This window comes from Exophiala spinifera (assembly GCF_000836115.1).
Source record: "Exophiala spinifera strain CBS 89968 unplaced genomic scaffold supercont1.9, whole genome shotgun sequence".
Classification (NCBI taxonomy): Eukaryota; Fungi; Ascomycota; class Eurotiomycetes; order Chaetothyriales; family Herpotrichiellaceae; genus Exophiala; species Exophiala spinifera.
Genome location: NW_015622521.1, coordinates 173,824 through 192,959, shown reverse-complemented (window position 1 = coordinate 192,959; position 19,136 = coordinate 173,824). Strand labels below are relative to the sequence as shown.

Sequence of the window (19,136 nt, the reverse complement as noted above, 5' to 3'; positions counted from 1 at the left end):
TAACGGGGATCTACGATGACTAGTCCTCCATTCAACGGTACCTTTGGGGGATGATTATATATTACACTATGGGCACATAGATACCTATATATGCATGAAAGGTTTCCTGGTGTCCCGCCTCCCTGGGTATATTCATGCATGACTGACTTCAGAGACGCCTCTGGTGTTTCCCACCATGCCGGACTTTTTTGGTCGTTCGGCATCTCCTCGTTTTCTCGTAGCCGACCGGCCGTCGTATCGTCCTCTTCCGCTTTTCCTTGTTGTCCTTGACCCCTACCGTCTGCTGCTGATTCCTCAACCGCCTCCCCTCCTACGTCGCTGATCCCTCGCCCGTTCAAAGCTGTTCTCTCTGCAACCGAATCCTCATCTCTTCTCTCTCTCTGCCGCCGCCACTTGGCTATGGCCTCCCTCCACTACTGACTCCTCGCCAGCCCCCGTTTGCTACCGACTCCGCGTCTGATGTGACCGGCCAATTCTTCTCTTCACCGTCAGTCACGATTTCTATCCCCCACCTCTCGTTCCCGTCACTCCCAACGAACGTGCCCAACTTTACAAGCGGTGCCTCGTGGCCTGATCTTGTTCTTTCTCTCCCCCACGTCTCTGGATTCGGATGATCTCTCACCCACCTTCTCAACCTCTCACTGTCGGCAACCACACTGACCACGCCGGCCAGATTTTCGAACCTGGACCGGAGGTTTCTGAACAGCGCGTACCCAAAAGTATACACGAACAACGTCACGACGATCAACACGAACAAAATGCTCAGCGACAAGTATACGGCGACGGGACTCATCTGGAGAACCTCGACGGCGATCTCGACGTGCACGCGCACTTGCGTGTCGGCGGCGGCTGTCAAACTCGAGTTCGTGTCTGGCTGGGTCCCGTTCGCGAGGGGCGCGAGGATCGCAGGCAGCGTGGCGCCGATTTTCTGGAAACCCCAGCCGCCCCCTTCTGCCGAGACGTTCGCCGAGACAAAGTGCTGGAAGAAGGTCGTGAAGACTTTCTGGCCCAGCTGTTCCATGCGTCCGAGGTCCATCAGCGCGTCAACATTGCCGCTGGCAAGCTGGTACATGGCGAACGACATGAGGTCGGCGTTGAGGCCTTTTCCCTCGATCCGGATATTGAAGTTCTTGTCGTCCAGGTCCTCGACGGAACTCTCGCTGCTACCTCCGGAAGGCCAGAACTTCTGCAAGTCAGACGCAAACAACATCGCGTCCTGGAACAACACGCCGAAACTGACGGTGTACTGATTGTGGAACACACCGTCCGTGGCGTTGTCGCCGGGCGCGACGTAATCGTGCTCGAGATACGCGTCGCTGAACGCCTGGGGTAGATCCTGGACAGCGTCCACGATCTTGTACTTGTACACACGACCCGTGCCCCTGTCCACGGTGACGCTGGCGTTGGACCACTCGACTCGAGGCCGGCAGTTGAGCGCCGATATTTGAGGTTCCCGTGTCCATATGAGGTGTCGGAAGTCGTCGTATTCGCCTGTGTAGTAGCCACTGTACGTCTCGTTCATCAGGTACCAGTTTCGAGCCGTGGTGCCGCGGATCCATTTCATGGTGAAGTTGCGGGGGTACGTGACGTACGAGCTGTCGAAGTCATAAGCCAAGGTCCCCTCGTAGTTGTTGGACCAGTACCCGAGCGCCGATGCGCCGCTGTCACCGTCGGGGCTGGACAGGTTCCTACAACACAAAAGGGTCCGATATTGAGACAGAATGGGTGTCGTAGAATCGTCGATCTTGGGTGCCAGATTGAATCCAGAATTGACCTCGTAGCCGCGTTGTAACACCGTCGGGTTCCTGGACACATTCCAGATCATGCCGTCCGTCAGATCCCACTGCGTCGTCCAACCCGACAGGTTACTGGACTGCGTGACAGTGCTACAGTCCAGAACACCCCTCAGTGCAGGGGTCGTGACGGTGACGTTGACGGCTTTTGTCGTTGTAGAAGCCGCGGCGCTCGTGTCATCTCTGTCATTCGCAGACGGCGTGGTCTTGTACACGCTCGAGTCAGATATGGATGACAAGTTGACCGGCACAAAGCTCCATCCGTCGCTACTCCACGGCGGTTCCGATCCGTTGTACGCCAGTTGCAGAGCAGCAGAGTAGAGCCAATTCGTCGAGAGGTTTCCATAGAAACTCGAAATGATTTCTTGCCCGTTTATATCTCCCGCGCCCATGGCAGTGGTGCCGGCAAACGTATACACAAACGGTTGAGTTCTGGGCTCGAAGTCGCGTGCGAGTGTGAGATCGCCGGGTCGAGAGCCATCGGCCCGCTGCCAAAGCGCCGACATGGACACTGTGAGTACTTGAACAAGGATCGCGGCCGTCGACACAAGAGCCACATACTCATGCCTGTTCCTCAGCGCCTTGATTACAGAGACGACCGAGTATGTCGGCATGTAAGACAAGCCGATTATAGGTGACACTGGTAGAGCTTTGCGGCTCATCGTGACAAAAGGTTGTAGTCTGCGAAATGTGTCGTCCAGTCCATCCCACCACAGGCCGATGATGACGGCCAGCAATGTAGGCACGATTGAATACGGTGCGAAAGTAAAGAGTGACGAATCCGAGGGCACCAGATCCGTCTCATATGTGAAGGCCGACTCGTACAGCCCAACAGTCTGGGCGAGGGTGAACAGGGTCAATATAGCTGCAAAGACAAGGGCGAGGAATAGCAGCAGAAGGAGCCCGGCGTAAAGCCGCAGAGGGAACGGGAGATTCTCGTCTCTCTTCACTGGTGATTTAGTGACAACATTTTCTATACTCGTCTGTCAGCTGTCATTCCTGTCGAGGCAGAAGTTACAGTGGCATACCTTCATTGTTCACATTATTCAAAACGGTCGACATTGCACCGTCTTGCAGGAAATGTCTCATAGAGCGTAAATTGGCGTCATCCTGGCGGCTCGAACCAGGCTGTTTGGCTTTAAGGTAATCTCGAAGTGGTTTGTCGTCCTCGGTGAGCTGAATCAAAGCAGCAATCGAGGCAGGGTCGTGGAACAGATTCAAGTGGCGACGACCTGATTCCCAGAGGGCAAAAGCGATCAAGGCAGCAGATAGTATAAACAACACGGCCAAGGAGATGGCGATTGGCAGGTTCACCAGGACTCGGCGCTCAGTGACAGTGACCGTTCCAGCTTGCTGGGTCGGCGAGTTCCTTGCGACAGTGTTCAACATCATCTCACCCAGGAATCGTTGTTTGATCTTCTGAGCCCGGTTCACCACAGATTCTTTCCCGAACATGCTCAACGGAGCAAAGTCATAAAGAGCAGCTAGAAGAACAGAAACACCTCCCCACTGGGGGGTTGAGCTGGGGTAGGATGGGTATATCATACTCGTCCAATTTCGATTCAAGAATGCATTGTCGAACCGAGTCGTATTGAGGACTGTTGGCTCAACAAGCCTTCGATGGGCGATGAATGTGGCGTCATCAACGCCCAGTACAGACCCAGCTGGACCCGTCGAAATCGATACAGGGATATCCGCACGGTAGAACGTTGTGCCACATGACCACGCGGATGCACGGAACCATTTGCTAGTAGTATATGATGTATTGAACTCCCAGGTACTGTTGGTTATTAGAATAACTTGCCTGTCAGCGCATTCGGCAGTGCTATTATAGCATGACTTCGGATAGTCATCTTCCCACCAAATGGGTGTTACAAAATCCGGCGGCGTAAACCAAGAGCCTCCACCGAGGGAATTAATCGATTCACCACACACGCCAATCGCAGTCTCACACCCTGTACGGTCTGACAGGATCAAGGCGCCATCATTGGCCTCCGTGGTATTGGTAGACATTGCTTCACACTCAAGGGTGACAGAGAACACTGACGAGTTAACCTGCCATTGTTGATTCAGGCCTGTAAGCGTGGTATCCGACATTGATGGACCTGGTGGCCGCCAGAACGGGACAACTGCATATTTTTCTGTGAGCCACGCCGATGTTGTGAGATTCTGAAGTATGTTTCCGACGGTTCGGAAATAGACTAGATCGTCCGACTCCATGCGAAGGGGCTCGGTTTCGTCTACCCGGTAACGAGAAAATGAAATCTGCGACTCAAGGTCAATGGATTGGCTTTGCAAGAGAGCCGAGGATAGAGGGTTGATCAGGAGAAACCCTATAATATCGGCTAGCGTGACCGCCAGTAGATAAAAATTCAGTTGCCCATGGTTGTGACGACGCCTAAGACTGCTCCAAAGCACTGTCCACCACTGCTCCTTACTTCTCAAGATGCTGGAAGCGGAGTCGGCGCCCGATTGGTGTGACATTTGCGAGAAAGATTCTGTTCTCAAGGTGTCGCTGTATATCATTGCCGTAAGAATGGAATAAAGAACTGTTATCAAGGTCGGGGTGAAACGCCAGCCAAAGAGCACACTGGAGGAGCCGTCATCTCTTCCAAGGCCGTGGTGGGTAGCAGAGTAAGCCAACAGAAATATAACCACAAGGCCCAGCAGCAATGCAATTGAAAGTGTGGTTAGGAGGAAAGGCCACTGCAGAGGGTATGGCTTCCATGATGGCCTTGTGGCCGGGGTTTTGGTGCCTGGAGGTAGTTCCGGCGAGTGAGGAGAGGGCTCATCAACAAATTCGGCATTCTGAAGGGAGAGGTACTGCGGTTCTCCCCTTGCGACTCGATGGAGCCGTGTCTCATGCCGTGAATGAGCGTCTCTTGGGGAGTTCAACGATTCTGAAACCCGCTGACCGTCTAGCGAGAGATATTCCGCGTCACTCGCCTCTCGTCGATGAATTGGACGTAATGGGAGGGATTCTGAATTGCTATTGTCGTCGAAAACTTGACTTGACACTGAGTGATAGTGTTGTGACATTGTGCTACAAGAGAAGGCACTTTATGAGAGATTGTACCTTGGTTTGCGGGGCGACGTTGAGGCGATATGAAACAACAACAGCCATCCGCCCTGCAAAGAGTGAACAGGTCATCAATGGGCAGAGATGGCAGCCTCACCACCAACTTCATTGGACAGACTGCTGATCCTCTTTCCAGAACACACCGATGGTAGAGTCGCCATCATCTGGAGACAGTTGGCTCTTTGGTCAGGCTGTCGGCATCGGGCCCTTCCGAAGAGCAAGAAGAATTAGTAACGCCTGGTGGTGGTGTGGCGGCGGTGCAAACACCCAGGCTCAAGCCACCTGGGGGCCATCGTACAGTTTCAGACCGGGCGATTTCGCAGTGGGCGGTAGACGGGGCGCCTGAAGAATCCCCAGGCCGTCGTACAGCGACGGCGCGTCGATGAGAGGCTGTGCTCTTACAAATAGTTTTGGGGTCTGGGTGACAGGCAGAATACCGTCCTTCCGGGATGTTTTTAGAATCCTGCTAGGTGTAGAACGCACACGACGGTATGGAATACTCGGTGTAGGAAATGTGGTGCTGATACAATATTCCTCCGCCTTGCTCGAAGAGAAGCCAGATGGCTACAAGAGACCAACATGATTGGAGCATTCGCCGTACTTGACGCCGTACTATTCCACATAATGCTGGCAAGACAAGGGTGTATGTTTCACCTTTTGCACCGTCGAGAGCCGGCGTCCTCCAAATCCACCACTCATTGTCACAAACATTTCCATATGCACCCTCAGGTTATCCACGTATCCGCTCTCCGTCCAACAATTCAACACGCCCAACGGGCATAAAGATAATGCGTCTCTGCAGTAAGGACCATGTGCACCGGCGTAGAACATTAAGAATAGAGCAGGATTGGAAATACCGTCCGCCGATAAGAATAACCTGACAGCCTGTATGCGACTGTAGATTCATCACGGTAGTTTGAATGTAAAAATAAGGTGCATACAAGCCGAGGCGGTTGTGGCAGATGTGATGAGTCAGTGGCGGTCAATACTCCGTACCTTGGACAGCGAGAGCGTGAAGGCGGTGGATGGAACCCTAGCCCACTCGATAAGCATCAAAGATAACTGGCGATGAGGTAAGTACGAGCCATCAAGTCCTCGATCAAGACACATCTAGACTTACTTTCGCCAGTCCTCTTGCAGCCACTTCCCATCCAGAGACAAGTATTGAGAAAGCCGTAGCGTTCATCGCCGGTCTCGAGATCGATGGACATGCGGAATTTGTATTGGTTGGCTGGAATGGTGTCGGCCTCCGCAGGGTCGTTCAAGCTCTCCAGCACATCCTTTGGTCCTGTCCGCCAGCCCTTTGACGTGGCCGTGATATACGCCGGAGGTTCGTCATTTGTTTGCAAAAGATAACTTGCGTCGATGCGTGTGGCAAGGTCTTTCACCACCAATTGATTGTCTTGACCACCTGGCTGTAGCAAGAACGTTAGTCTACCGGGCAAAAGTCCAGATCGCGAATACTTACAATGACGATGCCTTTGCCCCATCTGCCTGCCCACTGTCCTCCCACGATGCTGACCCAGTCACGATGACCGAAAAGACCCGACCCGACCGAGATCTTGGGGTTCACCTTGATGCTCATGCGGAAGTCGAGCTCCAGGGTAGGTGTAGGCAATTGCAGCGAACGAGCAACGTCTCCTTCGTCAAATCGATGTAGAAGATTGTTGGCGGGAATAGACTCTTTCATGACATTTTGATAGGTCGTGCACTCGAGCAGATGCTGGCGCTGTCTCGACGTATTCTTCGCTCTGATCTGGTTGCAATAGATGCATTGTACCGAGAGACACTTGTCCTCCTCTTTGGCTCTGAACTCCACAAACGCAGCATGGACATCGTCTAGAGGCGGTGCAGGAAGGTTCGAACTGGGGGCTGTCTTGGGCGGTTTCGGCTTGGGGGTCGGTCTTTGCGGAGTCGTAGCGACGGCCTGGGGAGTTGTGGAGGGTATGGAAGACGTCGACGCCATTCCCTGCATCGGAGTGCTGATTGTCGGTATTCCATTGCTCATGGGACCGTTCGTCTGATGCAGGCTCGATGGGGTGCTGAAGCCGTTCGCTGGGCCGATGCCGTCGCCGGCCGAGGACTGTGGTCGAGGAGCATTGGGATGGTTTTGGAGGCCCGGACACTCGAGGAGATGCTGCTTCTGGCGCGAGGTGTTCTTTGCTCGAATCTGCTGGCAGTAGATGCACTGCACCGACATGCACTTGTCGTCCTCTGTGTGGAGACGATACCGTCAGCAACAGTAACGCGGTATACGAGATACAAGACTGTAACAGTCAATACTGGAGGTGACAATACTGACCTTTGGCCTTGAACTCGACAAACGCCGCGTGGACGTCCTGGTCGACTGTGCGTCCCATGCTTGACCGGATCGGATCGTGTGAGAGCGTGTCTGCCAACATATACCTGGGGGGTTATTCTGAGGTGCCCTTGCTCGCGCTTCGCATCCAGGTGTTTGATGCGCGACCTGCCCAGTGTGACTCGTTCCAACCTCTTGTCTGTCCGTGTCGCCGCTTTACCAGGTACCGTAAGAATTGACCGTTGCCGCTTTGGTGGGCGGTCGGTCGGAGTATCCAATACTCCGAAGATACCAGTACCGCGTACAGGGGATACGGTACCTTGTCAGGGGGGCAGATTAGGCGTCCCGGTAGCGGAAGAGAGGGAACTTGTGTTGTTATTTATGCTCCTCGCCCGTCAGCCAACAGAGAACTCCTCTGCCGTAACTTGGTCACAATCGCAGAAATCTGGCCGACGTGATGTCGTCTTTGCGACCACCTCGGGAAGGCCTGACCCTGGAATATCTGTTCAGGCCGTTTGGAATCCTACTGCACCCAGTCGTCTCAGCGAGTCTTTTGTTCGCGAGTATCAAGAGACCGGATGCGACGAAGCAATTGGTGTACGCGATCACGAAAAGTGACATATCGCTCGAGTCGATCAGGACCGCTTTCAAGATCCTCTTGACGACGGTCACCGTTTTCAAACTGAACAAATACCTCAGTCGCCTTAGCCTCAACAACTTTGTCACGGATCGATCGTGGGATTGGCAGAAAGAGATTGTGGTGTGCACAGGTGGTTCCAGTGGAATCGGAAAGCACGTTGTCGATGAGCTTGCACGGAGAGGCATCCAGGTCGTGATTCTTGACATCAACCCTCCGACGAAGAGTCTCCCCGAAAACGTGTCTTACTACAAGGTCGACCTTACCTCGAAGGCGGATATCCAGGAGGTATCGTCGAGAGTGCGCCAGGAGAAGGGGCACCCTACTGTCCTGATCAACAATGCGGGCACTGGCACCGGAGCAACAATTCTAAACGAAACCGACGAAGGGGTCCAGAGGACATTCGACGTGAACATACTGGCTCACTTCAAATTGATCAAGGAGTTCGTTCCTTACATGGTCCAGCGCAACCATGGCCACATTGTCACCATCGCCAGTATGGCAAGTTTCGTGTCTGGTCCTGCCAATGTCAGTTATAGCGCAACCAAAGCCGGCGCCCTCGCGTTGCATGAGGGTCTTGGGAGTGAGTTGAGGACCAGATACGGAGCGAACAAAGTACGAACGACGTGAGTCTCGAACTACAGGAAGCTTTTGATGGATCTCGGAAGCTGATTTCGTCTAGCATCGTGCATCCCTTCTGGGTGAGGACCCCGCTGACGCATCCTCTGACTACCCGAAAAGAGTGGAAAGAATTCACCTTGGAGCCTGAAACCGTGGCGGAAGCTATAGTTGCACAAATCCTCAAGGGTGAAAGTGCACAGCTGATTCTGCCATCTCGATTTGGCTTTGCAGGAGGAATCCGAGGCTGGCCTGGTTGGCTGCAGGAGTTGATTCGAGGACGCAGCCCAATCCCCGGATGATCCCAAGCCCATAGCAGGGATGAATCTGGAGGCCGGGCCAGAGCTACATGTAATACAGGATTTCACCTTGACAGTGCGACAATGAGAGCACTATACCACGTTCGTGCGAGCCGCCGGAATTGTTCAACCACTCATCTACGCTGTAGCTCAAGCCTCAATGGGCCTCGTCAGCCGTTTGGTCCCGAAGGTCGAAGGGGCTATGGCCTATTCAATCCTAGCGTTTTGTGAGAATTGTGCCTAGGGAAAGCGTAAAGGCCGGCGACTGGTGGGCCGAGTGTCTGGGTGTGGGCGGATTTGATTCCGGGGTAATGGAGCGACCCCGGATGATGGAGCCAGAACATCCCACCCTGTCACCGTGTTCCTGATCTCTCACTCTCCTCTCTTGCCGCCAATTCTTGATTAGAATCGATGACTGCACCGTCACTCTCGTCTTGAGTCCTAATCCGACGACAAGTTTGCACCACCGAAACTGCCTCTCCCGACATGACTCTTCCAGCCCGCAAGAAGGCTCGCGTCGACTCTGGGTCGTCGGGAGCCTCGGCCGATGCGGCAAGTGCCTTGCAATCTACGGCCATGGAACGACGCCTGAAGAAACGAGAGTCCGACCGCAAGTGCCAACGTATCTCACGGGAACGAACAAAGTCTCGAATTGCCCAGTTGGAAAAGCTCGTCGAAGAACTTAGCCAGGCGGACGACTCTGGAAAGGTCGCAGCTTTGCTAGAGACGGTCTCGCAACTACAACAAGAACGCGATAACCTTGCCAACAAACTCAAAAGCATCGAAAGCATTCTGTTTCCCGGAGAACCTCCCACCAAAGTGAAAGTTCCAAAGGTGGAGGGTAGCCCCTCGTCGAATCTCAATTTATCCTCGCTCGCTGCTGAACCTGAGCATGACGCGGAGGTGGTCAGCACAGCCACGGAGGTACCGGAGGGAAGCGCTCAGGGAATTTCAGGGCCAGTCGTCAATCCCAAGCACATCACTGGTACCGCTGAAGATTCACAAAGGATGGTTTTGCAAGAAAGGAGTCTGCGAAACGATCAGTACATGCCACTGCTGGCCCCTATCGGTGGATTCGTCTGTGAATGCAGCTACGCGAGATCCCTCCAAAAGCAGACCCTCAACTTCTGGTATCAAGGCAACATGACCCTCGGGGCGTGGATGAAGTGGCCCAAGTTGGTTCCCGCCGTGTCTGACGACGACCCGTTCCACGACGACACGCCGGTCCGCGCCATCATCGAGGGATGGGACGCCGTAGAGCAACGAGGTCACGTCCACCCGATGTGGCGCCTGCTCCGCACCATGGACGAGGGACTCTTCAGCCATGCCGAAACCGCCACAAGTCGGCTTGGTATTTTGGGCAACGTCAGTCGAGTGCTGCGGGCTCACCTCGATACAACACACAAACAGCTGAAACAACTCCCAACTTACTGGCCAAGCAGGTAGGACGATGGCTGTTTGCACTTGCACACACGCTGATGCTGCTTTCAGAGTCACCGCTGAGCACTGCGCGTACGCTACAAATTTTGTTGCATGGTAAGGAATGACCTACAGTTTTTGCGACGGGTTCAAAGCTAAACGCAGAAACAAGGCCCGGCGTTCGCCAAGCGCTGGATCGCGACGAGCATCGGTTCTGCTCGAACCACTTCTGGACCGTTTTCATCAACAGCATGCGAGTCGAATGGCCCTACGAGTTTCGCGATTGCTACCTCCTCAACTCGGCCACCGGTCTCTACAAACTTTCTCCGCTCTTCGACGAGACCATCAAGGACATTCGGAAGATCGGCGTCTGCAAGTCCTTTTTCCAGCACTATCCCGAGCTCGAGGGCGCGGTAAACGTAATATACGAGAACCCATCACACGTTGAGTGTGTGACGGCCGCTCGGTGTGCCCAGGTGGATGTCAACGGTTTGGATCTGGGCCTGAAGGTGGCCAAGGCGCGGGGTCCGTCAACGGGGATTGTCGCAACAGGGCAAAAGCCTTCGACGGCGCTGGCATCGGGTCTTTTTGACCAGCAGGCATCCTGGGATTTGTTGGATGCAATTCCGGAACTGTCTTTGATTCCAAATCGAGATTTTGTCTGATTACAGATGGATTGTGTCGACGAAATGAATACATACTGTCTGCTGGTACCAAGGTTGTTTGCGGCAGTGGTGTAGGTGTCCAGTCAAGGACCGTCTTCGTTCTCATCAACCTCTAGACGCTGAGTTCCTACGGTGGCGAACTCCAGGCCAGAGGAACGCGGCTCTTGGCACTTCTTAGGCAAGTAGCTGAGATATTCACCGTTAGGCCGACATAATATGGCAAGTGGGCATCCGAGAAAGGATCATGAACACAGGTACAAATGCAGGATCAAATCAAAATGCAGACTGTTTATTGAAAACAACATAGGATATCTTTATGCTTGTTGCGGCCACATCCTTTTCAGGGGCATCTCAAAGCTTTCATGATCATCGTAACATCGTCATCCTCATCATCCAAGTAGAAGTGAATAGCAACTGGTAGCTCCTTCTCGAGTAATCCAAAGTCTGCTAGAGATGATGTTTTGTTTCACATAGCCCGTCAGACCAAATCCAAGTGACCTTTTCTTTCTTACCCAGGGTTGTTCGATATGTGTGGCGTGAACATCGAATCCCAGAGCCTCAACCCCCGTGGTTGGCGGACCTTGTAAGAAAGCACTCTTCTGCCCATCCAGATCATGAATCTCTTTGCTCTGTCCTCTCCCTTGCGTTGCTCAGCGAGCCGAGCTTTACTCGTCATTAGCCTTTTCGTAGGAGGCGTGTGGGAGATACGGTGAAATGTCCTCTTCAGGTACAGTACGGGGACTGCTCGCCACTGGCTCCTGCTCCACCGGGTCCTGCTGACCAAATTGGGCGTCATATTCAGCGTTAGCTTCTTCGAAGTAGGGACGAGGACGGTTTTCTGGGGCGCCCTGGAGCAAGACGACGCGAAGACGGTTCTCTGTTGTCGACTCTCCCTGGCGTGGTTGAGTGACTTGGCCTTCGTGCTCGCCGTGGCTCTGCTCATAGTAAGCGTGTGGACGATTGGGCGTTATTTCATCTTCTGAGATAATGCGAGGATTGCTCTGCTCCATCTCCCCCTCCTGGCGCTGTTGGCCGAATTGTGCGTCATAGGCAGCGTTAGCTTCCTCAAATGCAGGACGTGGTCGGTTTTCCGGAAGAACGTTCGGGAAGATAACTGGAATGCGTTTCTCTGATGCCTCGTCTCCGCGGTGGAGTTGAGTGTCGTTGTGGTCGCCAGACTCTTCAAGGTGCCGATGTTGCTGGCTTCTTTCCTGTGCTGAAGGGAACAACAGTCTCGGCATCAGACTTGGAACACGGGGCAATGAGGGCGGAGCAAAACCATGCATGCCGAGGCAAGATACCGCGCGAGAGGGGGAAGTGTTTTGGATCAGTGCTGGGTACAAGAAAGGCTTCTGCCGTCGGGATGTTGTCGGAGAGCCTTTGTACGCCTCATCCTTTACGACGATGCGCTTGCTTGAGCCCTCTGTTTTCGGGACTCGTGACTCAGGCTCTACTGCCCACTTGCTACCAATCTTCTGATGCCGTGGAGTCTGGGGTTCGGTAGGCTGCGAGTGATCCCCATGAGACTCGGCAGACATCATCGCCGCCGCAATGGTGCCGACGATATCGTCCTGACGACTGGATATCACATCGTATGCCTCGGCCATGCCTAGATTCCGGAGGACTCGATTTGCATTGTCTGCGAAGACTTTGCTACCATCTGTTCTGTAAAAAGCATCGAGGATGTTCATGGCGGTTTGGAAACCAGCTTTTCCAGGATCGTCAGCATCAATGCGCGAGAGACCTTCCTCGACCAGCGCTTGGAACGCTTCGACGTCTATTCCAGCGGGCGAGGGAGCATCATTGGCCTCGGACAGGAGCAACTGCTGCCCGTGCTCGTCGAGCCCATAGTCACGGATATAGGGTGAATCCGGGCACGAACCCCAAGTTCTTCTGTGAGATCCGCATGCTCATCGACAGAAACTGGTATCGCTTAGTTTATCGTCACTTTGAAACGGATCTCGCCCGACATACCTCATGCCCGCACAAGTTGCATCGTACTTTCATATTTATATATATAGACAATAAACTCACGGTAGAGAGAGGTCAGAGTCGCTGCCGACCGATTTGAGAACTACAAAGATGTTGCAATTCTCGGTGCCGGGAGGCACAGGCTCTGCGCCTTCCCTTCGTTGGTATTTGAATCCTGATGCGATGGGAACAAGGCCTTCTCAAGTGCTGAGATAGATTGAGCACAGTCTTCTGCCACGAGTCATGGCTTGATGGTGATAAAGTTTGTCACGGGAGGCAGAAGCTTGACCATAGCTTGTGACGAGAAGGGTTTTCGACTGCAGTGGTCCGGAAGTAAGGCAGAGGTGCTGGAGGGCGAGTTGGACTTCGGAAACATATCCGTGTTCAGCCAAGAGATTCCAAAGCTTTTGAGCATGCGCAGAATGGAGGTGTTGTTCATCATGGCTGCTAACGGTAGCAATATGCCTCCATCTTCAGAGTGGGGCCAATCTGAAGCCAATGTGGCCTCGGGAACCGCAGATCTATATGGATGCAAAGGGAACCCTAAGTTAGGGGCAAAGACTTAATTGGCCTAAAAAATACATCTTGGCAAGTGTATCCGGAGATGCTGTGCAGGCCCATGTATGCGTGAAGTTCTGTGCTCAGTCAAGCTTGAATGTGTCTCTGCGCGAAAGTGGCGATTTGGTTCGTGTCAAATGAAGGCGTGGGATTCTGAATGTCGAGACTTTGTTCGGCCTTGCAGAGCTTCAGGTACCACCACCTTCCAGGCTAACTTACCTGCAGCCTCAGACGGTGAATTTGGCTATTATGACCCGGATTTTTCATCACCGAAAGACATCGACGCCCCGGAGGAGGCCAATCCTGAACTCGGAAGGGCAACAGAACGGACAGAATAAATATATACTGATCGGCAGCAGACCAAGTCCCAGATCCACAAGCAGCATTGGAGTGCCACAAAGACGAATTCACTGCCCGAGAGACAATGGTAATGGACCGAAAGGTACAACCTGATAATGAGTACGACTTGCCCTTCATTGGTTCCCAGACATCTTTGAGGTTGTGACAAAGAGTTAAAACTTAAGACAATGTTCCTCAGAAATCACAGCGACGAGTATCTATTGACTGTCATCCATTCAGCTACTCGGATCTGATTACTCCACATCGTTCACATCTGTAGGACTCAAACCTCAAGTCAAACACCTAGCTATCAGTTGTCAACATTCTTCTCAAAAATACCAAGGTACAACGCCGTAAATTCTAGGAGGGAGAGGAGCAGGGAGAGCCAGGGGAGTCCGCCCCACGCACCACTGACACTTCATGGTATTGCAGGTTCACCAAGCACTGGAAGGCTGCCACAGAGGCAGCGAATATCACAGCTGGAGACAGTAGCGCAAGTGGTCATGTACAACAAGCGGATCTCCAAAGCAATGATGATCTCACTCTTCGTGGTGGTTCATTGGTTGTGGTGGTCGTGGACTGGTGGTAGGGGTGACGGAAACCTACGAAAGTGTGTGGAGCTGATAATGGCATGAACTGCACCTCATGTGTAATCTGGGAAGGAAAATCTGGTAATGTAACTGCTATCCACGCAGCAATAGTTGAGCTCTCTCTATGGTTTCAATGCAAACAAAGGAAATTCTTCTGAGACTTCTCCACTGCATCTACTCACGGGTATCTCTGAAACTAATCGTTGCTCATGCAGAAGTAGCTGAGTCCAATCGTCGCTCATGGTGAAACATTCCCTGCAATGTTAACCACATATCTATCAGTTTTTTCGCCAGCCGGTCTCATCGGTTCGAACGATCATGCATGCAGCAAATTTCCTACACGGGATCACGATTGTCGGTTGGCTCGTCACCCTGCTGTTGCTGTTGGCCGCGCCGGCTTTCATCTTCGTCATTACCCTCATGAGAGTATTGTCGTGGACTATTTTGACCACCTGGCGCATGTGAAGCAGGCGGGAACAGCAGTCTTGGAGCAAGACTGGGAATACGGGGTGATGCCGGCTGAGCAAAGCCATGCATACCCAGGCGAGACACAGCTCGAGGGGATGAGAGGAGAGTCTTTTTGCGTCCCGATTTTGTCGGTGAGCCACTGTAGGCCTCATCTTTCACAACAACGCGCTTGGCAGAGCCGACATCTTTGGGAATTCGAGAGGGTAGTTCAGCTTCCGGAGCAGGGTGGCCTTTTGAGCGGCGAGGTGTCAATGGAATAGTAGTCTCTGCACCTTCCGCGGAAGACATGGCAGAAGTGATAGTATCCATAAGCTCATCGCGCGAACTGATTGCAACATCGAAGGCTTGGTGCATGCCGATGTGCTGTAGTAAACGATTTGCGAGGTCGGCGAACGTCGCGGAGCGATCGCTCCCATAATACTTTCGAAGCAAGTCCAAGACAAGAGAAAATCCGCTTCTTCCAGGAGATTCTGGGTCAATACGAGCAATCGCGTCCTCCGTCAATGCTTCAAAAGCTTGCACGTCCAGAGACTGTGCCACCGGCGCGGCTTCAATATCGGCGATAATTCGTTGCTGATCACGTTCGTCTAGTGCGTAGTCACGCAAGTCAACGTAACCTGTTACGAATCCTGGATTCTCGACGTTGACATCCTCAAGGAGTTCAATATGTTTGCCGAGCTTAGAGCGTTCAACCTTTGAGGGTTTATCCTCGTGCACTGTAACGGATGCTGGCTCGGTATCTGTAGGGACCGAATACTCCTCGGCGTCATCTTCCGTCATCTCAACAGGCACCAGACATGGCAAAAACTCGGTCTGCAACGGTTGATCTGGAAGCTCAACCAGATGGAATTTGGGGTCAATGCCCGGAAGTGGTTCCTTGCGCACATTCGGCAGCAGATTGAAGATGAGAGGATAATACTTCTCGTTCCAACAAAACTTTATCCAATTGCAGGCACATGTTTCCCAGCATATATTGCACTTGTCGTAGTCGAAAGAGCAAGCCGTGCCGCCCGCAGGATCCCAATTTGAAATGCCGAGCGTCATTGGCTTTGCGTGATGACGATGCCCAACGGAAGCCGAAAGGAGTGACCGGATGGTAGCATGAGGGATCAAGCCAAGCTCATCACGACCACAACGATCGACAGGTATTCCGAGCTGGAGATCTCGCTTAATGTTTCGAAACCACAAATGCGCAACTGCAATCATGAGCTCACCTATCTCGGCCCTCTCACGGTGCGGATTTCCCACCTCGCGCCAGTCACAGTCCTTTCGCATGCGATCAAATCGAACATAGAAAATATTCCAGATTGTGCCGTCGTTGTAATCCTCGGGTAAAACACAGTCCAAAGCGAACGGACAAAAGGTGCCATTCCGTAACCACAAAACTCTCAACTCTGGACTATCAAGGCCATGCTCCCGAGCAGCGGAGTGGATACTGTCCATGATGTAAGAGTAATCTGGGAATTTCCAGCCAGCTGGAAGGTAGACTTTCTGCCCTTCTATTGTGACCCGATAGACGGTGCTCAAACTCGTCGTTCTTGGCAAGAGTGGCTTTCCGGTACGCAAAGCTTCCATGATGGCAGGCATATTTGCAGGCACAGGTTTGTTAATTCTATGAGACAATAGGCGGGACAAGAACGATCCCATCTCATAGCTGTTTTTATGACAGTCTCGCCAGAACTGCAGAGCTCGTTCATAAAGTCGACGATCACTTGGAGTGTCCTCAGTAGCAAGTACCATGGCCGAGAAAGCCCGCAAGAGTGGTTTCTCGTATACACCCATGAGGTGGTTGATGGCGTCAGAAGTAGGAACGATATTGGCTTCGTGATGATAGGCAGTTCTGCCATCGGCGCCGGGGTATACCGCAGTAAATGCATCGATGGAGGGAGTCAATGGATGGCGCCGCATCCCGTCTTCTGTTAGATGAACTGGACGGATATCCTGCTTCAAGTCCATGTCTATGAAAGCATCACGAATCGTGTCTCTGGTATCATCAACAAAAAAGGGTTGCAAGTTGACCATTAAAGTGTCGACTTTCGCTTTGATTTCTGCCTGGTTCCATCCTAGCTTGTGGGTTTTGCTCTCATTGCGAAATGTTACAGTCGCCCGCCAACGTAGATAGGGTGTGAGATCCAGAGGCATTGTCAAGTTCAGCTGAGGGCCATTGCTGTCGCACTTCTTGCATATTGGATTGGGATGGTTAGGTGATTCAACAAAATCACTGCAGACTCGGAGGACCCAACAGCCAGGACAAACGTGCAGAGCATTCGCGTAAACAGGATGATCGCATGACGTGACTGGCCAGATACCGCGTCCCTCCAAATACATCTCTCGAAGAGTGACCGACATTGCAGCACCTTCCAACCATGCGTCGTGTATCGAAAGACCGTGATTGAGGCCTTGGAGGATTGCGTCGATGACCCAGAAGATCTCCTCGGTGGTAGGACCGTTCAATCTGATATCGGAAAATTTGACCTCAGCGCGGTTTCGAAGCCACGCACCTGGCTCTAATAGCACAACTCCACGCTCGAAAACTTTTTGGAAATTACACAATGGGGAATTTCGCAGTGATACCGTGCGGCTGGCCGTGCAGGCCTCAGATGCGGCTGCGATACACTGTTCAGGCCATCCAATCCAACATCCTCCAATCAATGCGGCTTGCTTGGCCACATTATGGACATGGAGAAGGTCCTTGTCGTTCAGCTGGGTGTCAGCAGATTGTTGGTCGTCGAGCTGAGTCCATTTCACATATGCAGTATACAATGGTTGAACAGGTCGACATCTCAATATTGTGGCAACATCAAGCTCCCAGTGTGCATCCCATAGGTCTTGGCCAGCTCTGCTGGTCTCAGTGGCTTTGCCATGGCCCCAAAGAGGAACTCGGCACGTCAACTGACCGTTTTCCTGACGATAAATATGAGGAGATGGGAGAGACACTAGGGATTCCGAGCCAGAGTTCGAAGACTTGTTCACGTCAGCAGCAAGCAGAGATAATGCTCCACGCAACAGCCACAAGTGCTGGGCACTAGTCAGATTGGAAGGAGGAGAGGCAGCGCTTTCAGCAAGACAACGTAGATGCATTCCAAGTCGATGACCATGTTTTGCAGGTATCATAAAACGACCCAGATGGTAAGAATATCGCTGGCTGCGCATGCTGAGGGCAATGCTCTCGATGGTTTTTGTAGCGCCGGAAGTCTGATTGACGACAGTAAACTTGAGGTGACGCAGAGGACTGGCTCTAGAGAGCTTTTTGACGACCTTGATAACATCTTCTGATGTGTCGAAGATTGTTTTGATAGATGGCAATGATCGCAATGCATTTGACCATGGGAGGATTATGGTAGCATCTAATCGCGAGGAATCAGAAGGTCTGTGTTTATTGGGAGAGCCCAGGTCGTTGTTTCGGATACTTGATATCAAAGCTGGCAGCATCGTGCTCGAAGCTGTCGTCAACCATACCCGTGGGCGATTGAAGACTGGAACAGGCGCTGGTTTGATTTCCAGATCCGATCGTGAGGGCTGGGTTGTTGTTTCACAGATTTTTCTGACAAAAAGATGTGTCTTATATGCCACTTGCTCGTAACACAACTCGGCCGTGAGAGGTACGGTTGCAGAAGAGTGTGCCTTTATCCAATGATTGCTTGCAGGGGTCGTAAATTCACAATCGCCGCAGCCAACCCGGCCTCTATGCGATTCTGCATGCACCAAGAGTAAGGAAAGCGTCGAGAAGGTTTTCGAGCAGATGCGGCAGAGTGACCGGCCATGAGTATTCACTTCATGGGTTTGAAGTTCATTGCTGTTGAAGAATACCTGGCTGCAATGTCGTGCAGCACAAATATATGGTTTCGGAGAGCCACCTGTGTGCAATGAGTTGTGCAGATCAAGGTCGGCTTGGGTATTCAGGATGAAGCTGCAACCAGGAAATGTACATGGCACTGAACTGCCATGGATAGTACGCATATGGCGTCGGTGTTGGTCCAATTTCTATGAAGCATGATTGTCAGCGATGAACTCCCTAGCCATAACTTTTTCGCTAGCAGTCTGGAACTGGAGAGGGTGTGATCCGCGTGAGTAGAGATGACGATGGAAACAAGGGTCATCTTGAACAGGGCGTTCGTTCCCCGTCAAAAGGATCGGAAAGAACAGATATGAATGGCATATCTTGGTTTCCAAATGGTATCTATGTTGGTATTGGGTGGGGAACATGACTTACGGCAGATTTCCTCTCACAATGGTCGACCTGACAAGGATATTGAACGATTCCGTGTTCGTTGATCATGTGTTCGTCAAGGTTGCGCTTTTCATAGCCCCGGTAGTTGCAGCCAGGTTCCTCACAGGCAAATGGATACAGCCATGGGTGCTCATCCTTCATGTGTTGTACCAAGTCTTTTTGCTTGTTGA

General features: G+C 52.4%; 6 protein-coding genes across 6 annotated transcripts; 2 read left to right on the top strand and 4 right to left on the bottom strand.

Moving 5' to 3' along the window:
- Window positions 1-397: 397 nt before the first annotated feature.
- Window positions 398-4,832, bottom strand: PV08_11103 (uncharacterized protein; the record flags this gene model as incomplete). Its single annotated transcript, XM_016385414.1, has 2 exons — window positions 398-2,766; window positions 2,822-4,832. 2 exons carry the CDS (start codon window positions 4,830-4,832, stop codon window positions 398-400), a joined length of 4,380 nt encoding a protein of 1,459 aa, XP_016230358.1.
- A 1,092-nt stretch (window positions 4,833-5,924) lies between these two features.
- On the bottom strand, window positions 5,925-7,232 carry PV08_11102 (uncharacterized protein; the record flags this gene model as incomplete). The annotated part of the gene is made up of 3 exons (XM_016385413.1): window positions 5,925-6,287; window positions 6,341-7,086; window positions 7,175-7,232. 3 exons carry the CDS (start codon window positions 7,230-7,232, stop codon window positions 5,925-5,927), a joined length of 1,167 nt encoding a protein of 388 aa, XP_016230357.1.
- A 396-nt stretch (window positions 7,233-7,628) lies between these two features.
- PV08_11101 (uncharacterized protein) lies at window positions 7,629-8,728 on the top strand (the record flags this gene model as incomplete). The annotated part of the gene is made up of 2 exons (XM_016385412.1): window positions 7,629-8,434; window positions 8,491-8,728. 2 exons carry the CDS (start codon window positions 7,629-7,631, stop codon window positions 8,726-8,728), a joined length of 1,044 nt encoding a protein of 347 aa, XP_016230356.1.
- A 483-nt stretch (window positions 8,729-9,211) lies between these two features.
- Window positions 9,212-10,809, top strand: PV08_11100 (uncharacterized protein; the record flags this gene model as incomplete). The annotated part of the gene is made up of 3 exons (XM_016385411.1): window positions 9,212-10,167; window positions 10,217-10,261; window positions 10,317-10,809. The coding sequence occupies 3 exons, from the start codon at window positions 9,212-9,214 to the stop codon at window positions 10,807-10,809; spliced, it is 1,494 nt and encodes a 497-aa protein (XP_016230355.1).
- A 665-nt stretch (window positions 10,810-11,474) lies between these two features.
- On the bottom strand, window positions 11,475-12,500 carry PV08_11099 (uncharacterized protein; the record flags this gene model as incomplete). Its single annotated transcript, XM_016385410.1, has 1 exon — window positions 11,475-12,500. One exon carries the CDS (start codon window positions 12,498-12,500, stop codon window positions 11,475-11,477), a length of 1,026 nt encoding a protein of 341 aa, XP_016230354.1.
- Window positions 12,501-14,603: 2,103 nt separating this feature from the next.
- On the bottom strand, window positions 14,604-18,167 carry PV08_11098 (uncharacterized protein; the record flags this gene model as incomplete). The annotated part of the gene is made up of 1 exon (XM_016385409.1): window positions 14,604-18,167. One exon carries the CDS (start codon window positions 18,165-18,167, stop codon window positions 14,604-14,606), a length of 3,564 nt encoding a protein of 1,187 aa, XP_016230353.1.
- Between the last annotated feature and the right edge of the window lie 969 nt (window positions 18,168-19,136).